The sequence below is a fragment of the Wyeomyia smithii genome, chromosome 3 (assembly GCF_029784165.1).
Source record: "Wyeomyia smithii strain HCP4-BCI-WySm-NY-G18 chromosome 3, ASM2978416v1, whole genome shotgun sequence".
Lineage (NCBI taxonomy): Eukaryota > Metazoa > Arthropoda > Insecta > Diptera > Culicidae > Wyeomyia > Wyeomyia smithii.
In genome coordinates, this window is record NC_073696.1 from 258,982,492 (window position 1) to 259,000,406 (window position 17,915).

General features: G+C 39.1%; 1 protein-coding gene across 10 annotated transcripts in view; it reads left to right on the top strand.

The window, feature by feature from the left end:
* Positions 1–15,789, top strand: part of LOC129727630 (protein groucho) — a 343,638-nt gene extending 327,849 nt beyond the window's left edge. For 4 of the 10 annotated variants that reach the window (XM_055685625.1, XM_055685626.1, XM_055685630.1 and 1 more), the window contains 9 exons: positions 3,358–3,561; positions 3,895–3,996; positions 4,310–4,366; positions 4,743–4,925; positions 12,861–13,105; positions 13,185–13,434; positions 13,490–13,913; positions 13,981–14,180; positions 14,249–15,789. In XM_055685625.1, the coding sequence (XP_055541600.1) occupies positions 3,358–3,561; positions 3,895–3,996; positions 4,310–4,366; positions 4,743–4,925; positions 12,861–13,105; positions 13,185–13,434; positions 13,490–13,913; positions 13,981–14,180; positions 14,249–14,356 (1,773 nt within the window). In that variant the 3' untranslated portion in view covers positions 14,357–15,789. The remainder of the gene's footprint in view (positions 1–3,357; positions 3,562–3,894; positions 3,997–4,309; positions 4,367–4,742; positions 4,926–12,860; positions 13,106–13,184; positions 13,435–13,489; positions 13,914–13,980; positions 14,181–14,248) is intronic. The other 6 variants (XM_055685627.1, XM_055685628.1, XM_055685631.1 and 3 more) reach the window with 3 other exon arrangements.
* The last annotated feature ends 2,126 nt before the right edge of the window (positions 15,790–17,915 follow it).

The following is a 17,915-nucleotide window of genomic DNA, read 5'->3' on the forward strand; positions in this document are numbered from 1 at the left end:
TTTCGGCAGACAATTTTATTGTCTTAAACTATTCTTAATATTCCAAAATAGGCACTCTCTATAATTTTTTTTCTAACAAAAACTTTTCCATGAACTGTAGAAGCCATCATTATATCAAGCGCGGGCAAAGTGGAACAATGCAGTTTCAGAAGTAAGCTGTTCCTATAATAATTCAATGCTGTTCCATTCATGATACAGAACAAGCCTTCGCATATTGCCAATAATTTCATCTTTAATACAAAGATTTTGCACAAAAAGTACAAAGATTCTATAACAATAAATTCACGGAAAAATATACTGCAATCCCAAATATCATGCCTATGAGAGCAATTGTAACGGCAAATTGTGTTCGAAATGGATCACTTTTTTTAAACTTTTTTACTAATAGTATTATTTAAAAAATCTTAATGAAACTTTCTGAACAGCACCAGGAGAAGATGTTTGATGTTTTTGCTGAATGTTTGATTTTTTTTTGTTGAGAAATTTTGCATTTAAAAAAATATTCCGATAATGGTACATTTTCGACCTGCGTGACCTTTCATGCTAAGTTACCTTACACGAAGAATCGCTTGAATGATCTCTCAGAGTAGCAACACAATCTTTTTCCAATGATCAATAACGTAGGCCACGCATAATGTAGATCAATTGAGGCAGGAATTTTAGGAGTGTAAGTTAGTCATCATCTACAAATGTCACAGAAAGGATGGTGATGCGGTCTTTATTGCACAAACTCGCGAACAATATGAGTACTTTATAGCAGTATCTTGGCATCCTGTGAAGCACACAATTACTTAAAAACCGTATCATAATCTGTTTCGCTGTAACGATGAACAAAATAATAATAGGTGAATATTTTCTGTTCTTACATAATTATCAATGCAAAATAACACGTTTCAACTCATGCAAATATTTGTATATCCACTCACTTAAAATGAAATTTAATTAGCACAAATTAACACGCGTTGTTTTGCAATGATTTTAGGTGAGTTAACGGAAGTTATTCGTTTCGTTGTTTCGTTTTCACGAGTCCCTGAGTCTAAAGCCACCATGAGTTCCATTTAAACTTTTGACCATTATATCGCGTGGCCATTGAATTTTTAGGTTGTTGTATTTGAGTAATCATGCTGGGCACAATTGAAATAGCACGCGTGAAATCTCTATTGAATATTCAAAGCTAAATCTGAACTATTTTGTTGTGATTTTACAGAAATTTCCGATTACTTTAGGAATAAAAATGCTGTACCTTATAGAGTATATTTCACGTAGCAAAATAAGTCAATCTTCAGGGGAGGCAAGCATTTCCTCCTATTATTGCAAATTTGTAGATATGCTCTACACGTATTGCGTATTGCAGAGCTTTTGTGATATAACGATTTATTTAATTTTCATTTAAAAATTATACTTGACGCGGTTTAGTAATATAACAGTTTCATTATTTTAAAATTAGTAATTATGAGTAATGAATTATTTTGATCGTTCAAAAAGTCAGTCCATATAACTTTTCAACAAGGTTGCATATTCAATTTTGGGGTTCTTTTTCGCCACGTGCCGATAGCACGCTCCACAACTGCAATTTTGAGAAACGATTAAACTTTAAGTTTGTCGAATAATGAAATGCTCTAAATCTTATATCTGAAGTGTGAGAGCCCATATTCAGCGCAATATTCAGCTAATATTCGCGGTGAATATTATGATATTCACGGCGAATATTGGCTAAATACCTCACTGAATATGGGCTCTCACACTTTATGCATAAGAATTAGAGCACTGTTTTCTTTAACAAACTTTTAGCATTACTTATGGACTACAAGTTTGTCGTACATCATGTTTTAAAATTGTACTTGTGGAGCGAATTATCGATACGCGACCAATTGAATGGAATTGACACCCCGAAATTGAATATGCAACCTTGCTTTTCAAAGCAACGTCTACTAATATCACAAGTCAGCTGAAACCACTCACGCTCGTAATTCTTTAAAAAAAATCACATATTATAGAATCGAGTTTGTAAAAACAGCGTATCTTCAAACCTTAAATTTGAAACTTTTTGCAAACGCATAAAGAATAGATATATTGTAGATTATATGGTTTCTGAGTGAATAAGAAATCTTTGCTCTTCTCAAAAGTAGATTTTTTTCTGAGATTAAAAACATATTTTTATTGAAAACTGAAAGAATACTGCCAACGACTTGATAAATTGGCACAAAATCTCTCCTTAAATCCATTTGATTTGATTAGCTTCCAGAAAAAATAAGTTGTCTGCACTCAAATTAAATAGCACAGCTAACCAAACATTCCCTTTTGCACAACCGGCTGGAAAGCATGATCCATTCCAGCCCCAAACCACTCATTATCCATTATCGGTATGAAAAATCGCAACCGCAGACGGGTGGCCAACGCCAGCGCACGGGTTCAGGAAATATCCACATGAAATGAATAACTGTCTCGGTGTCATTCTCATCATCAATCATCAATCAACCACCAGCCAGCTAACCGGACAATTCAACCGCCCAACCAATTGTCAGCCAGGAAGCACTCACACTCACCCGCACACACACTGACTGAAATAAACACAGCAATGTTTAATCAAATAGCCACAGCCATGTCACGGCCGCGGTTGTAACTCGACCGGTGAACCGCGATAGAAGAACCCGCGTTCAAAAAAAAAAAAACGGAAAGCCTCACTCGCGCAACTGGCAGCGCTGTTTATTTGTGCGGTCGCACACCCCTTGACACTTTATATGTTTATTCAAAAGTCCACCACCCCTGGCGCCATCGTCCATTGGCTTTTATGAACGTTTTCAGTCATTATTTAAGAGAACAATTTAATCGCTGCTATCCATATTTAACATATCACACTCTTTGATGTTGCTTTCCCCCCTCCGGTCACTATTCCCCGTTGTTGTTGTGTAGTGCCTTGCATGAGTTTGTTTGTTTGACATCATCACACGAAAAGACCCCACACCCATTCACACCTGCACCGTTTAAGCCGTTGTTTGCAGTGGCCAGCTCCCATTCCCGCTTTGTGTTTGTAGGGTGGTATTTCATAGCAGCAGCATAATGATAATCACTACAATGCAATTAAATCATTCATACATTATAATTATCCGCTGCCATTTTCCGCTGCGCCCGAGCGTGATCCTTGCCTATTCATAACCACAATAAATGTAGTGTACTGTTGCAAACCACACCCCCAACACGAACCCTCCAGTTCGGTGTTTGGGGCAGAATCAGCAAAACCCAACTCGCTAATTAATTTTCGATTTTAACCTGTATTTCGTTCTGCTTTCTCACTCTCTCTCTCTCTCTCTCTCTCTCTCTCTTTTTCCATACATTTTTACTCGACATTTTCTGCAGCAACAGATTCACGCACAGCAAATCCCCGGCGGACCACCGCAACCGATTCCGGGCCTGGGAGCGTTGGCCGGACCGCTGACCGCATTTGGAGGCCCGATGGGACTGCCACACGGAGCACCCCAAAGTTTGCTCAAAGCACCACCCGATCTGCACCGGGAGGACCTGAAGGTGCCACTTGGGGGACCCTCAGCCGAGGAACGAATGGTGAGTTGGATGTTCTGATCTGCCTATTTGCTTTTCTATAATTTATAGAACATATGAAATGTTTTAGCGAAAGTACATGTTATCCTTTTAAACGAATTTCGAAATTTTCCGTTTAACCACAGCTATACAAGTTCGCGTACCTTGATAATTTTCTTGGCGATTATCTAGTTACATAAAATATTATTAATACCTTGAAAAAGCAAGGTTCGGTAATGTTCAAAATCAAGGATTTTTTTTTTATAAACAAACAATAAGAGCACCGATGGGAAATCCACTTCATCAAATGACGCCCGTGAAATTCTAATCCAATTATTTATTCGCTCATCTTTCCAGCGCAACTCCGTGTCCCCTGCCGACCGTGAAAAGTACCGACCCCGATCACCCCTCGAACTGGAGAGCGAAAATAAGCGACGGAAAGAGGAGAAACTGAATCACGTAAGTTTAGTCTTGAATCTATTTCAGGCGGAACAAAGTCAATACCACGGCACGTTTTGCAATTTGTAACACTTCAATGTTCCTATCGAGCAGCGGGCGGGAAATACTCAAGCTTCTTTCAAGTAATTACCACCAACCACAATTTTTGATAAAGCAACGTAACATTAGATAAAGTACATTAAAATTTAGTTTTTTTTTTGTTGCGTTCCTTTTTACATTCAGTTATACAGAAGTGTTTTCTACGTTTGGCCACCTCCCTCCAATTCCATATTCAGTATACGGTTGATCAAAATTCCGACCTATTATTTTACAGGAAAACGACGGCGACAAAAATGAGCAGGATTTAGTAGTGGACGTCGCTAATGACACGGTAAGGTTTGACCAGAGCCAAGCACACAAAACCAGAATAGTTTTTCTCCTTAGTTACCTTCTGTTTTCACCTTAGTTACCTATTACTTGCTTTTAGTTTTGTTTGTTTGTTTAAGTTTGACAACTTTGTTGGTGTTTGGGTTTCCAGTCTAAGCTGTGTAAAAAGCCTTAAATTCACCGCCTAGAGCCTTGTTCAACTTGATACTTGGTGCGCACTATCTACCTCTACATTAATTAGTCCACCTAGCAGGAGCTCTAGTGTTCCCGCCCGTTGTTGGTTTGGTAATATAATCGATAGTAACACTTGTTGCCACACGATAGTTATAGCAAAAAAAGTGGTGTAGTTTCAATGTTGATGCTTACTTTTTTATCTTTAGGGTACACCTTCACCACGACCGAACGGTGACCACGCCTCACTGGAAAGTCGAGACCGAGACAGTGTTGGACTTAACGGAAACGATAAGGCTGGCTCCAGTAGCCTGAAGGGTGCAAACGATAGGCCGCCATCGCGCTCCGGGTCCAGCTCATCGCGATCGACACCAAGCCTCAAAACGAAAGATGTGAGTATTTAATTGTTTTTTTTCCTTCTGGCATCATCTTTCACGAGAAGTAGAATTTCTTTTCCCTGAACTGAGTTTGAAATTACCGAAAATAAACACAACGCTGAAGTTCACCAAAGGTCACCAAAGTGATTCCAAGTAGAGTCAACAGAAGCCAACAATTTCTATTTCTTCGAATTGGCAAAACGTTTTCTTATGAAAAATTAAGTAGGTAATTTCAAATGGAGATGCGAGCCTTGTGGAAGTTTTGTTTAAATTAAATTAGCTTTCATATCTAAGGAAGTGATTTTAAAAGCTTGAAAAGCGATAAGTGAATGCAATCATCGAAGAAACCTCATGAAAGGGAAACAAGTCGAAAGTGAGTCTAAATAACCAAAAAAAGCAAGTCGAGCATTTGAAAGCCAGCAAATGGTTGAAATGAAATGATTAAAAATTAAGCTTTGAGTCTCCAAAAGCGGCCCTGTGTAGGCCTAAACATTAACGAAACGAAAATGATTCCAAATTCGGGGCTAAAAATTCTTCTGTTGCACGAGCATTTTTTTAAAACAACAAATTTAAATCACCATAATTTACATCTAAATGATCTGAAAAGGTAAAATCAGAAAACGACTCCAAATGATTCCGGATGTATGTAGAAGATGACTGAAACAAACTTTTCTTGCTCTCTCGTTGAACGTCAACGCGCGATAACAGTAATTGTAAATGTAACATTTAAAAAAACTAGAATGCGAAATCGAAAGTAAATTTAGAAAAAAAAAACATTTTATCGCCTTTTCTATTACTGGTTTAAAATTCGTTTTTTCTGCATGGTTCATAAGTATATTTTATTGTTATAAATCTGGACAAACTGAGTGTTAAGCTTAAAGACTTGCTTAAATCGGTTCAATTCCAAAACTGAATCAACTCTCAAAATAATGTTTTATCAAACATTTTAAAAATATTTATCAAACACGAACATTTCCCAATTATTCAGAAAATTTTTCCAAACTACGGTTGGAATTTGCTAAAACATAAAAGAGTCTAAATTGATTTGGAATCCAGAATTAATCCACCTAACGGTGAAAGGTACCTTTGTTTTATCATCATATCACAAACTTAAATACTCATGTTCTACTGGACCTGACGGGATTCCCTCCTCCACTCTCAAAAATGCTCGGCTGCGCTTTTTCAGTTTTAGTAATTATACTGTATCTTTCCCTTCAGTAGAAAGTATTTCCAAAGATGTGGAAGGAGTCAATAACGTTTCCAGTACACAAAAAAGGAGACAAACGAAACATTGAAAACTATCGCTGAATCACGTCACTTTGTGCTTGTTCGAAGGTGTTCTAAATCATCGTCCATGAAGCGTTGTTTGCTTGTAGCTTGTAGTTTGTTATTCACTTCTTTCCCAAAAGATCTGTAACAACGAATTTGACTCATTTCGTCTCATTTTGCTTGAGCCGTCTGGCTGGCGGGGAACAGCAGGCACTGTTTACACTGACCTGAAAGCTGCTTTCGATCGAGTTGACCACGGAATACTATCTAGTAGGATCGAGAAACTTGGGATTTCTGGTAATCTCATAAAATTAATGAAATCATACCTGACGGACCGAAATTTCTGCGTGAAAGTTAGTTCGAAAGAGTCGGAATATTTCACCAATCTCTCCGGCGTTCCACAAGGAAGCAATTGAAATCCCCTACTTTTGACAATTTTCATCAATAAAGTTTCCACTTCACTGCCACCTGGGTGTCGCCTTCTTTACGTAGATGAAATATTCGCGGTAATCAGAGTCTCGTCCGACTGTCTGGAACTACAACGATTGATCAACAAGTTTGAGGCGTGGTACACCCTTTAATAAAATGATCTCGAAGGCTAAAGCAGGTATTAGACGAAGCAAATATTTGCTTTTTTTGGTACGGATTTTATTTTGTGCAAATAAAATTCATACCAAAAATAGCAAATATTTGCTTCGTGTACTGTCCGCTAAACCGTCAACTGGGATTTATTCTAAGGATAGCTACTGAGTTTCTGGATCCTTGCTGTCTTCGATCGCTCTACTGTTCGCTGGTGCGCTAGATACTCGAGTCTTGCTCGGTAGTCTGGTGCCCATTTCAAGCCAACTGGATCGCTAGAAGCGAATCTGTCCAGAAAAAAATCTTTGATAAGCTCTTCGCATGATTTCCCGGAATAACCCTTCAGGTTTGCCCTCATATAAAGCTCGATGTAAGCTACTGGGACTTTGAACGATTGAGCAGCGACAAACCACAGTTCAAGCCATTTCGTTGCTCAATCTTATTCGGACAAATTGATAGTCCTTTACGCATCGAAGAAACCACTCCGCACAAGAACTTCCTGATCCTCGAGCCGAGCAGGGTGAAATATGGGGTGTTTAAGCCAGACCGATTCATGGCCGCCCAATTCAATGCTGTCTACAAACTTTTTGACTTTGGAATTTCGAATGATGACTTCAAACTAAGACTCTTTTGTAGACGAAAACTATTTTAAGATGTTTAGTGTAATTTTTTATGTAACATAGATTTATTATCTCATTAAGACCATATCTGTGATGACTTAATAAATAAATAATAATAATAATAAATAACACTGGTCCACAAAATGAAAAAAGTGCATTCCAAAAGCTCAAACCGGAAAAAATGAAAGATTATATCTGTTGAACCATTCCTATGAATTTTGGTACCCCTAGCCATAACCAAAACGCGTCAACTTACGTGAGAGTGTCGTATAGAAATTGCTCGCCGTGTTCGTCGCTCTAACGTTAGGCTTACGAGGAAACTTATTTAAGTCGCCGAAAAAACGGTAATGGCTAGGGACACCAAAATTCATAGGAATGGTTGAATAGCTATAATCTTTCTTTTTTTCGGTTTGAGTTTTTGGAGTTAATTTAAAGAACGCATGGGTTACTATATGTTAAATATGAGCCATTCCATCTTAAGCGTGCACATCTCATGTACGCGACCTTCTCAGATTTGACTAAAATTTTGTGGAACGGTTAATTTAAGGATACAAAATTCCAATTTTGGTGGCGATCGGTTCACCCCTCGCCCCGTGAAACCCTTCCCTGTTTTAAAAAAGGGCAATTTTTCGTCAAAAAGTCTTATTTTATTTCAATTATAGCTTCAAAAGAATGATGTCTAGAAATAAATTCATACATGTATTTAAAACATAATTTGTTGTGGATTCTGAAAAATATCAATTTTGAGCGACACAAACAAGTGCTAGAATTCAGTTTTTTTGGTTACCGGTCAGCAATCGCAGGGTTCGTTCCTTTGAAGAAACTTTGGTGCCAAATGAACTTTTCTATAAGAGTATTTTTTAAAAGAAGATGTGATGCTAAGACACTTCGTTCGTCTGAACAGTTTCTTGGGAATGTTGTAACTCGAGTTTTTCTTATGGGTTTTTCTCGGGTAAAACTTTCTCAGTAACATGGTGCAATTGTCGAATTTGAAATCAAAATGTACTTATTTACCAAAAAATGCAATTTAATTTTACAATTGTAAAAATAACATATTTGGCAACACTGTCACACAAAATTGAGGGGGGGGGTCTTACGGGGCGAGGAGTGGACCGATCGGCACCGAAGTCGGGATATTTACATAATTACCTTGAATCAACCATTCCATTCCATTTTAAGCCTGATCTGAGGAGGTTGGTAACACGTTTGTCTTTTTTTTTGCACACTTGAGATGAAATGACCCAGATATCTAAAATCGCTTAAATCTATGCTCTCAATTTCTTTTGAAATAGTGTAACTTTGTGCCTCAACTGGTTTGCAAAATACATCAGGTAACTGAAATTCCATTCGCATGTTGACTCCTATTTCCCACATTGAACAATTCGAAACAGAATTAAATATTCAAGAAAGTTCAAGAATTTGTGGAATTGATAAGAACTTATATTTAGTTTTGAACTCGTCAAAATCATTGAGCAGCTCTGAAATAGTAATAATTATGTGTCTTTTTCTGCTTCCCAGAGAAGCGTTTTTTTTTTCATTTTTTCTTGCAAAAGAGAGTGAAAGTTAATGAGAGTTCGTTTTCGATAACTAAAAAGAGAGAGAGAGGAGTTTGAGAGAGAAAAAGTTGAAGAGAGAGAGAGATAAGGAGTTGAAAAGAAAGAAAGAGAGAGAGAAGGAGTTGGAGAGAGAAAAGAGAGAGATCAAGCGAGAGAGTGAGAGAACTAGGTGGAAAGAGAGAGAAGGAGTTGGAGAAAGAGAGAGAGGAAATTGGAAAGAGAGAGAGAGAGAGAGAGAGAGAAAGAGAATGAGTTGGGGAAAGATAGAGAGAGGGAGTTAAAGACAAAGAGAGGGAATTAAATAGAGTGCGGGAACGAAGAGGGAGAGGAAGTTAAAATGTGAGTTCAAGAGGGAGAAGCAGTCGAAATCAGCGAAAGCGAGATACTCTTTTTTTGTTCATACAGGGTGACAAAAAAGTTCGGTCACACAGGAAAATCTCAATATTTCAAAGAATAAGAAAAAAATCTGAATCTGGCTTTCATAGCTTTATTCAGTAACTCATAAAGATACTTCACAGACGATATCTCGGAATTACACCACCTCTCTCTGATCGAACCAGCTTCAGACGTCTCGGAAAGTCGTCGCAAGCGGCGCGCACGTGCAAAGTTAACCCTTCATACGCATCTCGTCCCAGATTTTCGTGATAACTCGCTTGAATTGCTCCAAATTTGTTATTTTATAGTCGTTCAGCTTCGATGTATCCCCACACGAAATAATCCAGTGGATTCAGATCCGGAGACGACGAAGGCCATTCATTCTTAGAAATGAAATCGGTCAAGTTTTCCTCACACCACACCTGAACAACCTTTGCGGTGTGGGATGAGGCGCCATCTTGCTGGAAGCAGTAGTAATCGTCTTCAAACAATAGTTCAGCTTGAGGCAGAAAATTTTTATTCAAAATCGTGTCCAGGTAGTACGCTGCGTTGATTTTGACCCCTTAATCGATAAAAATTAGAGGCAGTTTACCTCTCTTGCAAATGGCTCCCCAAACCATCCTTGACGTCTTAATTTGGAACCGGGAAACGTTCAGCTTGTCCGCAGGAGCTTGCTGGAAGCTCACACTCCAAACTCGATCATTTTGGCGATTGACTGTTTGCTCCAAAACGAACAGCTTCTCGTCCGAAAAAAATAACCTCGTCATCTACGCGCCAACCGACCAACTCCCGCGACCGTTGGTACCTCTTGTCCTTTGTAGCTTTGGTAACCCCATGAACCACCTGTTTTTTGTACGGTACACGAATTCCCGGTTGATTCCGAGCGGTTTTAGGTGTTTGAATGTGTGTCCGGGTTTGTACCCTTTCACATATTCAGTGATAACAGCTGCTCTCAACTCTGCCATGGCTCACAACTCAATGTAAACAAACTGCACAGAAACGAAACTCTGCCCCTTTGGGCAGCAAAGTTAACCCTTCATTTGACATATAGATGGCACCAGAGAGATGCAACGTGTAGGCTACAGGCGACCCCAAAAAAGTGTGACCGGCTTTTTTGTCACCGTGTACAACATTTATTTGACACGGCACAATATAATATAATTTTTAACTGCGCCGGTATATCTAGTATCTTATATTGAGAGGTATCTTATGGACTAAGGGCAAATTTTTTCATCCTCGCTGCCGACTATGAGCTGAGAGAGATTCTCTTGATTGAAAGGTCTTGAGATCTTGATTGAAAGGTACACATAGTGTTCAAAAAGTTAAATATCCCACGTAAAAATATTCTTCGCTCTGTATCTAAAAAATATTCGACCAATAAAAAAATGAGGAGCTTAAGAGCTTGAGCGCCTCAGAACACTAAAATCGAATGATGCGTTCTGCAAGAGAGATGTGTCAGATTTTGATACTTACTGTATATAGCAGGAATGTTACGGATGTGATTTTTCTGACATCTGCAGATGCGGATGCGGATGCGGATATGTGATTACGGATGCGGATGTAGATGCGAATGTCAATTTTAATGCCGATGTTCCGCATTCGCGGATGCGGATATCCGTAGCATCCCTTGTGTTTCATTTTGCTTATTCCACATGACCATGTCCCTCCCCAGTGCAAAAGTTATTTAAACGAGCAGTAAATACACCAAGCATTTTTTCTTCAAAATTTTATGAAGCATTTTTTTCTAAATCCACATGGTATGATGCAGATGTCAATTTTCATGCGGATTTGCGGATGCGGATATCTGTAACATCCCTAGCGTATAGTTAGGGTTTTGGGATACTTACTTGTACTAGGTATTCAGATTGTGATATAACAGACACACTGTACGTAATCGAATATCAGTTTAAAGGCGGGAATTAGACCGTTGTAAAGAGGGAATTCCAAGTGGGAAAATTTCACATATATTTCACTTTCGCGATTGACAATGTTAGCAAATATTGAGGCAGTATGTTTTCAGTGTCCAATGACTTAGCTTGCAAACAGGTTGGCCTCGAGGATCGCCGGTGTTGCGCTAAGCTAAGGTTTACATTGTCAAGAACGTTTTTATTCTTCATTTACCACAATTTTTCCTTTAAAATGTTGATAGGTGGAGTGGAACGCTTGTTTGAAATAAGAAGGGGTACATGTACTGAAAAAGGTTGAAAATCATTGTTATAGCATATCAGTCTCTGTCTCAATTTTCATGAAAAATATATTTTTTCATAAAGAAGAAGTCTATTTCATTATATTATGAAAAAAGGTGAAATACTCAAAACAAGAAAAATACCTTCAAGCGATGTTTCCTCAACTCGATAACTTACAGATAGGATTGATATGCGATTATAGGCAGCATAGTTACTGGCCCCGGATGTATTTCGCGTTTTCGACTGATTTTATTACCTTTGCTTTAATATAACAAAGATAAAAGCTTATGAATGCTTCTAATAACTGGAAAATTCAAATAAAAACAGAATCGAGGTACGATGGCCTAACAAGCCAGTCGTCGTATGTTCGGCTTGGGGAAGACTGTCAGTATCAATCGATAGCCCCACAATTGTCCTGTGTACTGCAAAGTCTGTGTCCAATAAACAGAAAGTTCAAGTTTGGACAGTGAAATGTGTTGGTATCTAAATTAGATTTTTGACTGTAACATAGAAGGGAAGAATTTATTCTAATTAAACATAAGTAGCAGTTGTTGCAAAATACCTAATTATCTGAATAACCAAAACCAGTTTTGAATGCCATAATATCATAATCCAAAATTAAACTCAAAACGATCAAAACATACAACTATGATAAAAACAATTTTGGACAACAGAAAAACGGATTTAGAAAACACTGCAGACAAAGTTTTCCTATTTGCTAATTATAATTCTTTCATTTTTTGTGGAGTATGTAATCAGCAATCAGGGCTACCAAAAAAAAATTTATCCCTACCTGTTTATAGCGGCATAACGAGAGTCCGTCCATCTACAGACTATACAAAAGATTGGTATTATGTCTTTCCTTTTTACTGAATTCCAATAACCTACAAGAGATCCTAAATTATACATTACTGTACTCGGCCGTGGTACGTAAGGTCGCTTCAAATTACGTTGGTTCAAGCATGGCTCCTAATTATCGCCTCATTGTATTCATATATTTTTTTCATTCTGAATTGCATAGAATAGAATGTCTTAGCAGCATGTCTTTGTGAGCGGTTTGCATGCAAGGCTGCGGACAAAAATGTAGCATGTATCAAGCTTGTACACAATCAGTTACGATGTGTTTTCATCAAGCGTCAACTTTCGAGTCTTCTTATGTGACATAATGCAATATAAATATTTGGTTAAGTCTCAAGAAAATCAAATGTAACTAATGGCGTGAATCACTTCTCAGAGCGAACTCTTGAAGTATTAAAAACCTTTCTTGAAAAAAAAAAACAGAAGATAAATCTGCTTGTCATTTGGTTAAGGCTGCGGACCAGTTTCACAAGAACTGAATTCATAATTCTGTTACCTTCTTTCCAGCTCGACAAACCGGGAACCCCTGGAACGAAGGCACGCGTCCCAACGCCGAACTCGTCCACACCGGGCGTCCCGAAAGCAGTAGTACCTCCCACAGCCGCCGGCTACCCAGCTTCACCATATCAACGACCATCGGATCCGTACGCACGACCGCCACCGGACCCGTACGGCCGGCCACCGATGCCATTCGATCCGCACGCCCAGCTACGGACCAACGGAATCCCGCTGCCCGTCTCGAGTGGTAAACCGTGAGTACCATTCGTTCCGCGAATTTCGCATTCACATTTTAAGGCAACTCTCACAAATAACCACCTTTCCCCCCTGCAGTGCCTATTCATTCCACATGAACGGCGAAGGTGGACCCCAGCCGGTGCCGTTTCCCGCCGATGCCCTAACCGGGCAAGGAATTCCGCGACATGCCCGCCAAATCAACACACTCTCGCACGGGGAAGTCGTCTGTGCGGTCACCATCTCCAATCCAACCAAATACGTGTACACCGGAGGCAAGGGCTGCGTTAAGGTCTGGGATATCTCCCAGCCGGGCACGAAGAATGTCGTCAGTCAGTTGGATTGTTTGGTAGGTCTAAATCATTATAAAATTTTAAAATTTAAATTTATACTGGCCGTTTCAGCAACGAGACAACTATATTCGCTCGGTGAAACTCCTCCCGGATGGCCGGACGCTAATTGTTGGCGGCGAAGCATCGAACCTCTCCATCTGGGATCTGGCGAGTCCAACTCCGCGTATCAAGGCAGAACTGACGTCCGCCGCGCCGGCCTGCTACGCGCTGGCCATCAGCCCCGACTCGAAGGTGTGCTTCTCGTGCTGCAGTGATGGCAACATTGCCGTGTGGGACTTGCACAACCAGACACTGGTTCGGCAGTTCCAGGGCCACACGGACGGTGCTTCCTGTATCGACATTAGCCCGGACGGAGTACGACTGTGGACCGGAGGTCTCGACAACACCGTGCGATCGTGGGACCTGCGCGAAGGCCGACAACTGCAGCAACACGATTTCAGCTCGCAAATCTTCTCGCTGGGATACTGTCCAACTGGTAAGAGATAGAATAAATGTTCAAAAATGGTGTATTGAAACCTCATGTGTTGTTGTCCTTTTCTCAGGTGACTGGCTTGCTGTTGGAATGGAAAACTCGCACGTTGAAGTGCTGCACGCCACCAAACAAGACAAGTACCAGCTGCATTTGCACGAAAGTTGCGTCCTGTCGTTGCGGTTTGCCGCCTGCGGCAAATGGTTCGTCTCGACTGGCAAAGATAATCTGCTGAATGCGTGGCGCACACCTTATGGTGCAAGCATATTTCAGGTAGGGTACCATGCGTCCACACCATATTGTGATAAACTTATACTAATTCGATTATAACCTTATTGCAGTCCAAAGAGACCTCATCAGTACTCAGTTGTGATATTTCGACCGATGATAAGTACATCGTTACCGGTTCCGGTGACAAAAAGGCCACCGTCTATGAGGTTATGTACTAGGCTGAACCAGCAGAGAACGCGCTGCTGTAGGCGAGAAAAGTGGATCCCTGATGTTTCATTAAAAACTAATAGCTTCATCGATTTCACCTATCAACACACAACCTGTGCAGCCATTATCATTTTTCAGTTTCGACATGTTCTTAATCCTTTTCGATTTTGAACATAACCAACTAGAAGAAAAAAAACATTGAAAGTGACCTACTATCAAATCGGCAGCAGGATTATAGTTAATTTTACCGACTGTATCAGTTTTAATATAGTTTAGTTCAAGCTTGAGGCAGGAAAACAAAACAACATCAACATAACTCACGTAAACGTTATGCAACAGCAGAAAGAATCTTCTTACTCGTAGGCTGCTAGGCGATACACGGATTGCACTCACACAGCCAAATGTGCTCTAATGGTAGTGTTGCACCGGTAAGAAAAAAAAACGGCACCACAAAAAAGAATGCTACAATTGTTGAGCGATAGGCGCCGCGTACGGTTTAAGTAACTTAAAGCTGAAGTTTAAACAAACAAATCAAAGAATTAATTGTAGAGCGTATAGCGAAACCCGGAAGAGGACGAAGGAGGAAGAAAAAAAACATTAACTTAATTATCAAACAGAAAACCTTAGTGATTGATTACCGTAAAATAATGAAAATGAAGAGTATTGTACAGTATTTGAACAACTCGTAATGTTAATTATATGATTAAGATCAGGAGAAACAACAAAAAAAAAACAAAAACGTTCAGAGATCCCTTGAGGTTTCAAGTAAAAAAATATCTCAAACGAAAAGTTTTGACTGTAAAAAGCAAACACACACACATACATACACACAATTCGAGATGTACATCTAATTGTTTTTTCTTTTCAACTCCTTGTACCAATGGAATAGCAAAAGAAGATAAGAGAAAAAAAATCGGTGTCCGTTTGTTCTACTTTGAAAAAAAAAAAAAAAAAGATATAAAACATTTTTCATCATCCTTTAGAAATCTATGTATAATTACCGAGCGAAGGCGGAGAAAAGGGAAGCGCAAAATTTTCCTCAGCCACAATTATAACTGCTGCTTGCTATCATCTCTTATAGCGATTAGAACAGAACAGAACCCAGGATAGGTCACCAGAGGTAATCCGGAACAGTGTGGGAGAAAGGGTTACCGCCTATTTATTCTTCAGCACAGAAAAATTGAACATAAATCCGCAACCAGAGGGCGGCAGGCAGAGGGTTACTGTGTGGAAGCTCAAATGTGAGAAGTCGCGGAAGTGAAAGTCCACTTCCGGATTTTATTCTCTAGTAGCTAGATGAAAAGAGAGAGCGAAAAAAAAACACTACACAGGCACACAGCGAACCATTACAAATGTGAGGAGAAAAATCTGCGCATAAACCCAGCAACACTGGAAAGTTCAATATAAATATTATAAATAAATATTTTTAGACATGAAAAGATTAGCAGGCGTGTTTCGGTTCAGTTGGTCAAAGTGATTACACATATTGTTTTTTTTATTAAGTTTATAGTAAACATAAACAAAAGCTTGGTCAACTTTTAGTGTACAGGACAATTGCGGGACTAGTGCTACGATCCTAATACTAATAACACTAACAGTTTCTCTCGAGCCGGGAGTCGAACACGACTAGTTTGTTATACCAGTATATTACCTCGAGGCCAGCTGGGAGGTAAGTCAGCTTGCATTTAATTTATATTTTATATAAAACTTGAATGATGAATTTTTAGAATTATTATATTTTTTATAATGCAATTACTCACGAAAACCATGCACTGTGAGTGAAATTGTCATCGTTTACTTTATTTCACTCATTGTGGTTCACGAGATGACTGTACACTCATTCAATCATCGGTCGACCGATTTCTATTCAGTTTAGGGTATATGGTCAAAAATTAGCTCAAGAATTCAAGTTTTTGTAATTTTCTGGTAAATCATCAATTTTACATTGATGGTATGGTACGATACTGGTTGAAAATTATATTTGTAGAGTTTTTATCAAGCTTTACTCGGGTTTTTAAGTTCAATGTTATTTTGATTGAGTTAAACGTGAATAAATTAAACACATTTTCGGCATTTTTAAACTTGTTTGATCAAATCTGATTAAGTGTTGACCTCGGGGATTCAAGAGTTAACTTTGACATGTACATGATTCTCGTAAATTCACCTCATTTTACGGTGCTATTTTTGTTGCTTGAACAATTTAAAATAGAAACGTTTTTCACGTATTGATCGTCAATCAAAGTGCTGAAAATCCCGTGAATTCACAAGTGCTGAGAATGTCGGAATGAACAATTGAAAAATATGGTGCAAATGAAGAAGAACTTCGTGAATAAGCCCTATTTAGAGTTACAAGCGAAGTGAAAATCTCATACAAAATGTTCATTTTTTCACGCTTGTGAAAAATGCAACCTGCAAAAATTTAACTTCGCTTGGAACTGTAAACAAATTCGATCCAGCGAAATCGAAGGTTGTTGATCTTATCTTTTTCACTGATGTTTACTTTTTTCACGCATGCAAACGGTAGTGAAAAAAGCAGCAGCAAGCGGAAACTTGCGTGCGTTTATATTCTGTCAGTTGCAGCCAATTTTTATTTCGCTCGGAGTGTAAACTCGTGAATTTCGCTTCACTTAAACTGTAAGCTGCAGGCTGGTGAAATACCCGCGTGTTCCACGAACGGGTTTTCACGACAGATTTCGCAAGCGAAAATTTACGCTTTTTCACTTGTCAAATTTATCACTTCGCTTGGAACTGTAAACTATGCTATTCGGTTTATTCGCGTTGAAAGAGATTTCGAAGGCTGTTCGCACCTACGTGAACTCTCGTATGTAATTGTCAAAATGTGCGTGATGACAAAAGCAAAAATATTTCCTTCTTTCTTTTTCGCACGCAGAAACCAAACAAATATCAGCAACACCGTCAACGCCAATAGAATGGAAGGAGAAGAAATGGTGATCTGTTTGGTAGTTTTGTAACACAATTCTTATTTCAGTGGGCTGTGTCGAATCGTGGAGTGTACAGTTGTGAATAACTACCAGTTGGTCTCGAGGTACGATGCTGGCCTAAAGCCTGTAGTACACTCTTTGACCGAGCGTCAAATATTTGTCTCTTTTTGACAGATAAAAATTTGGTCAAAGATAATTATTTGTCACTCTCCGATTTTAACATGGGGCAAACACGGGCAAACAACAACCATGATGTCAAATAAATTTGAACATTATGTCAGAAGGTCAAATATTTGACCATTAGACAAAGAGTGTACTACAGGCTTAACAACCCAGTCGTCGTAGGTTCGAGTCTCGGCTCGGGAGAGACTGTTAGTTTCAGTAGGATCGTAGCGCTAGCCCCGCAATTGTCCTGTACACTTAACGATAGGCTGCGAAGTCTGTGTATAATAAACAGAAGGTCGAGTTCCGACCTCTGAATGTAGCACCGAGACTTTGCTTTGCTTTACAGTTGTGATTATGTGAGAGTCCTTAAGTGTCCTTAAGTTTTATTACTGAGTGTCCTTAAGTTTTATTACGAGTCACTCGCCTCGCCTCCAATCACTGACAAGGCGAGCAAAATGTTGTG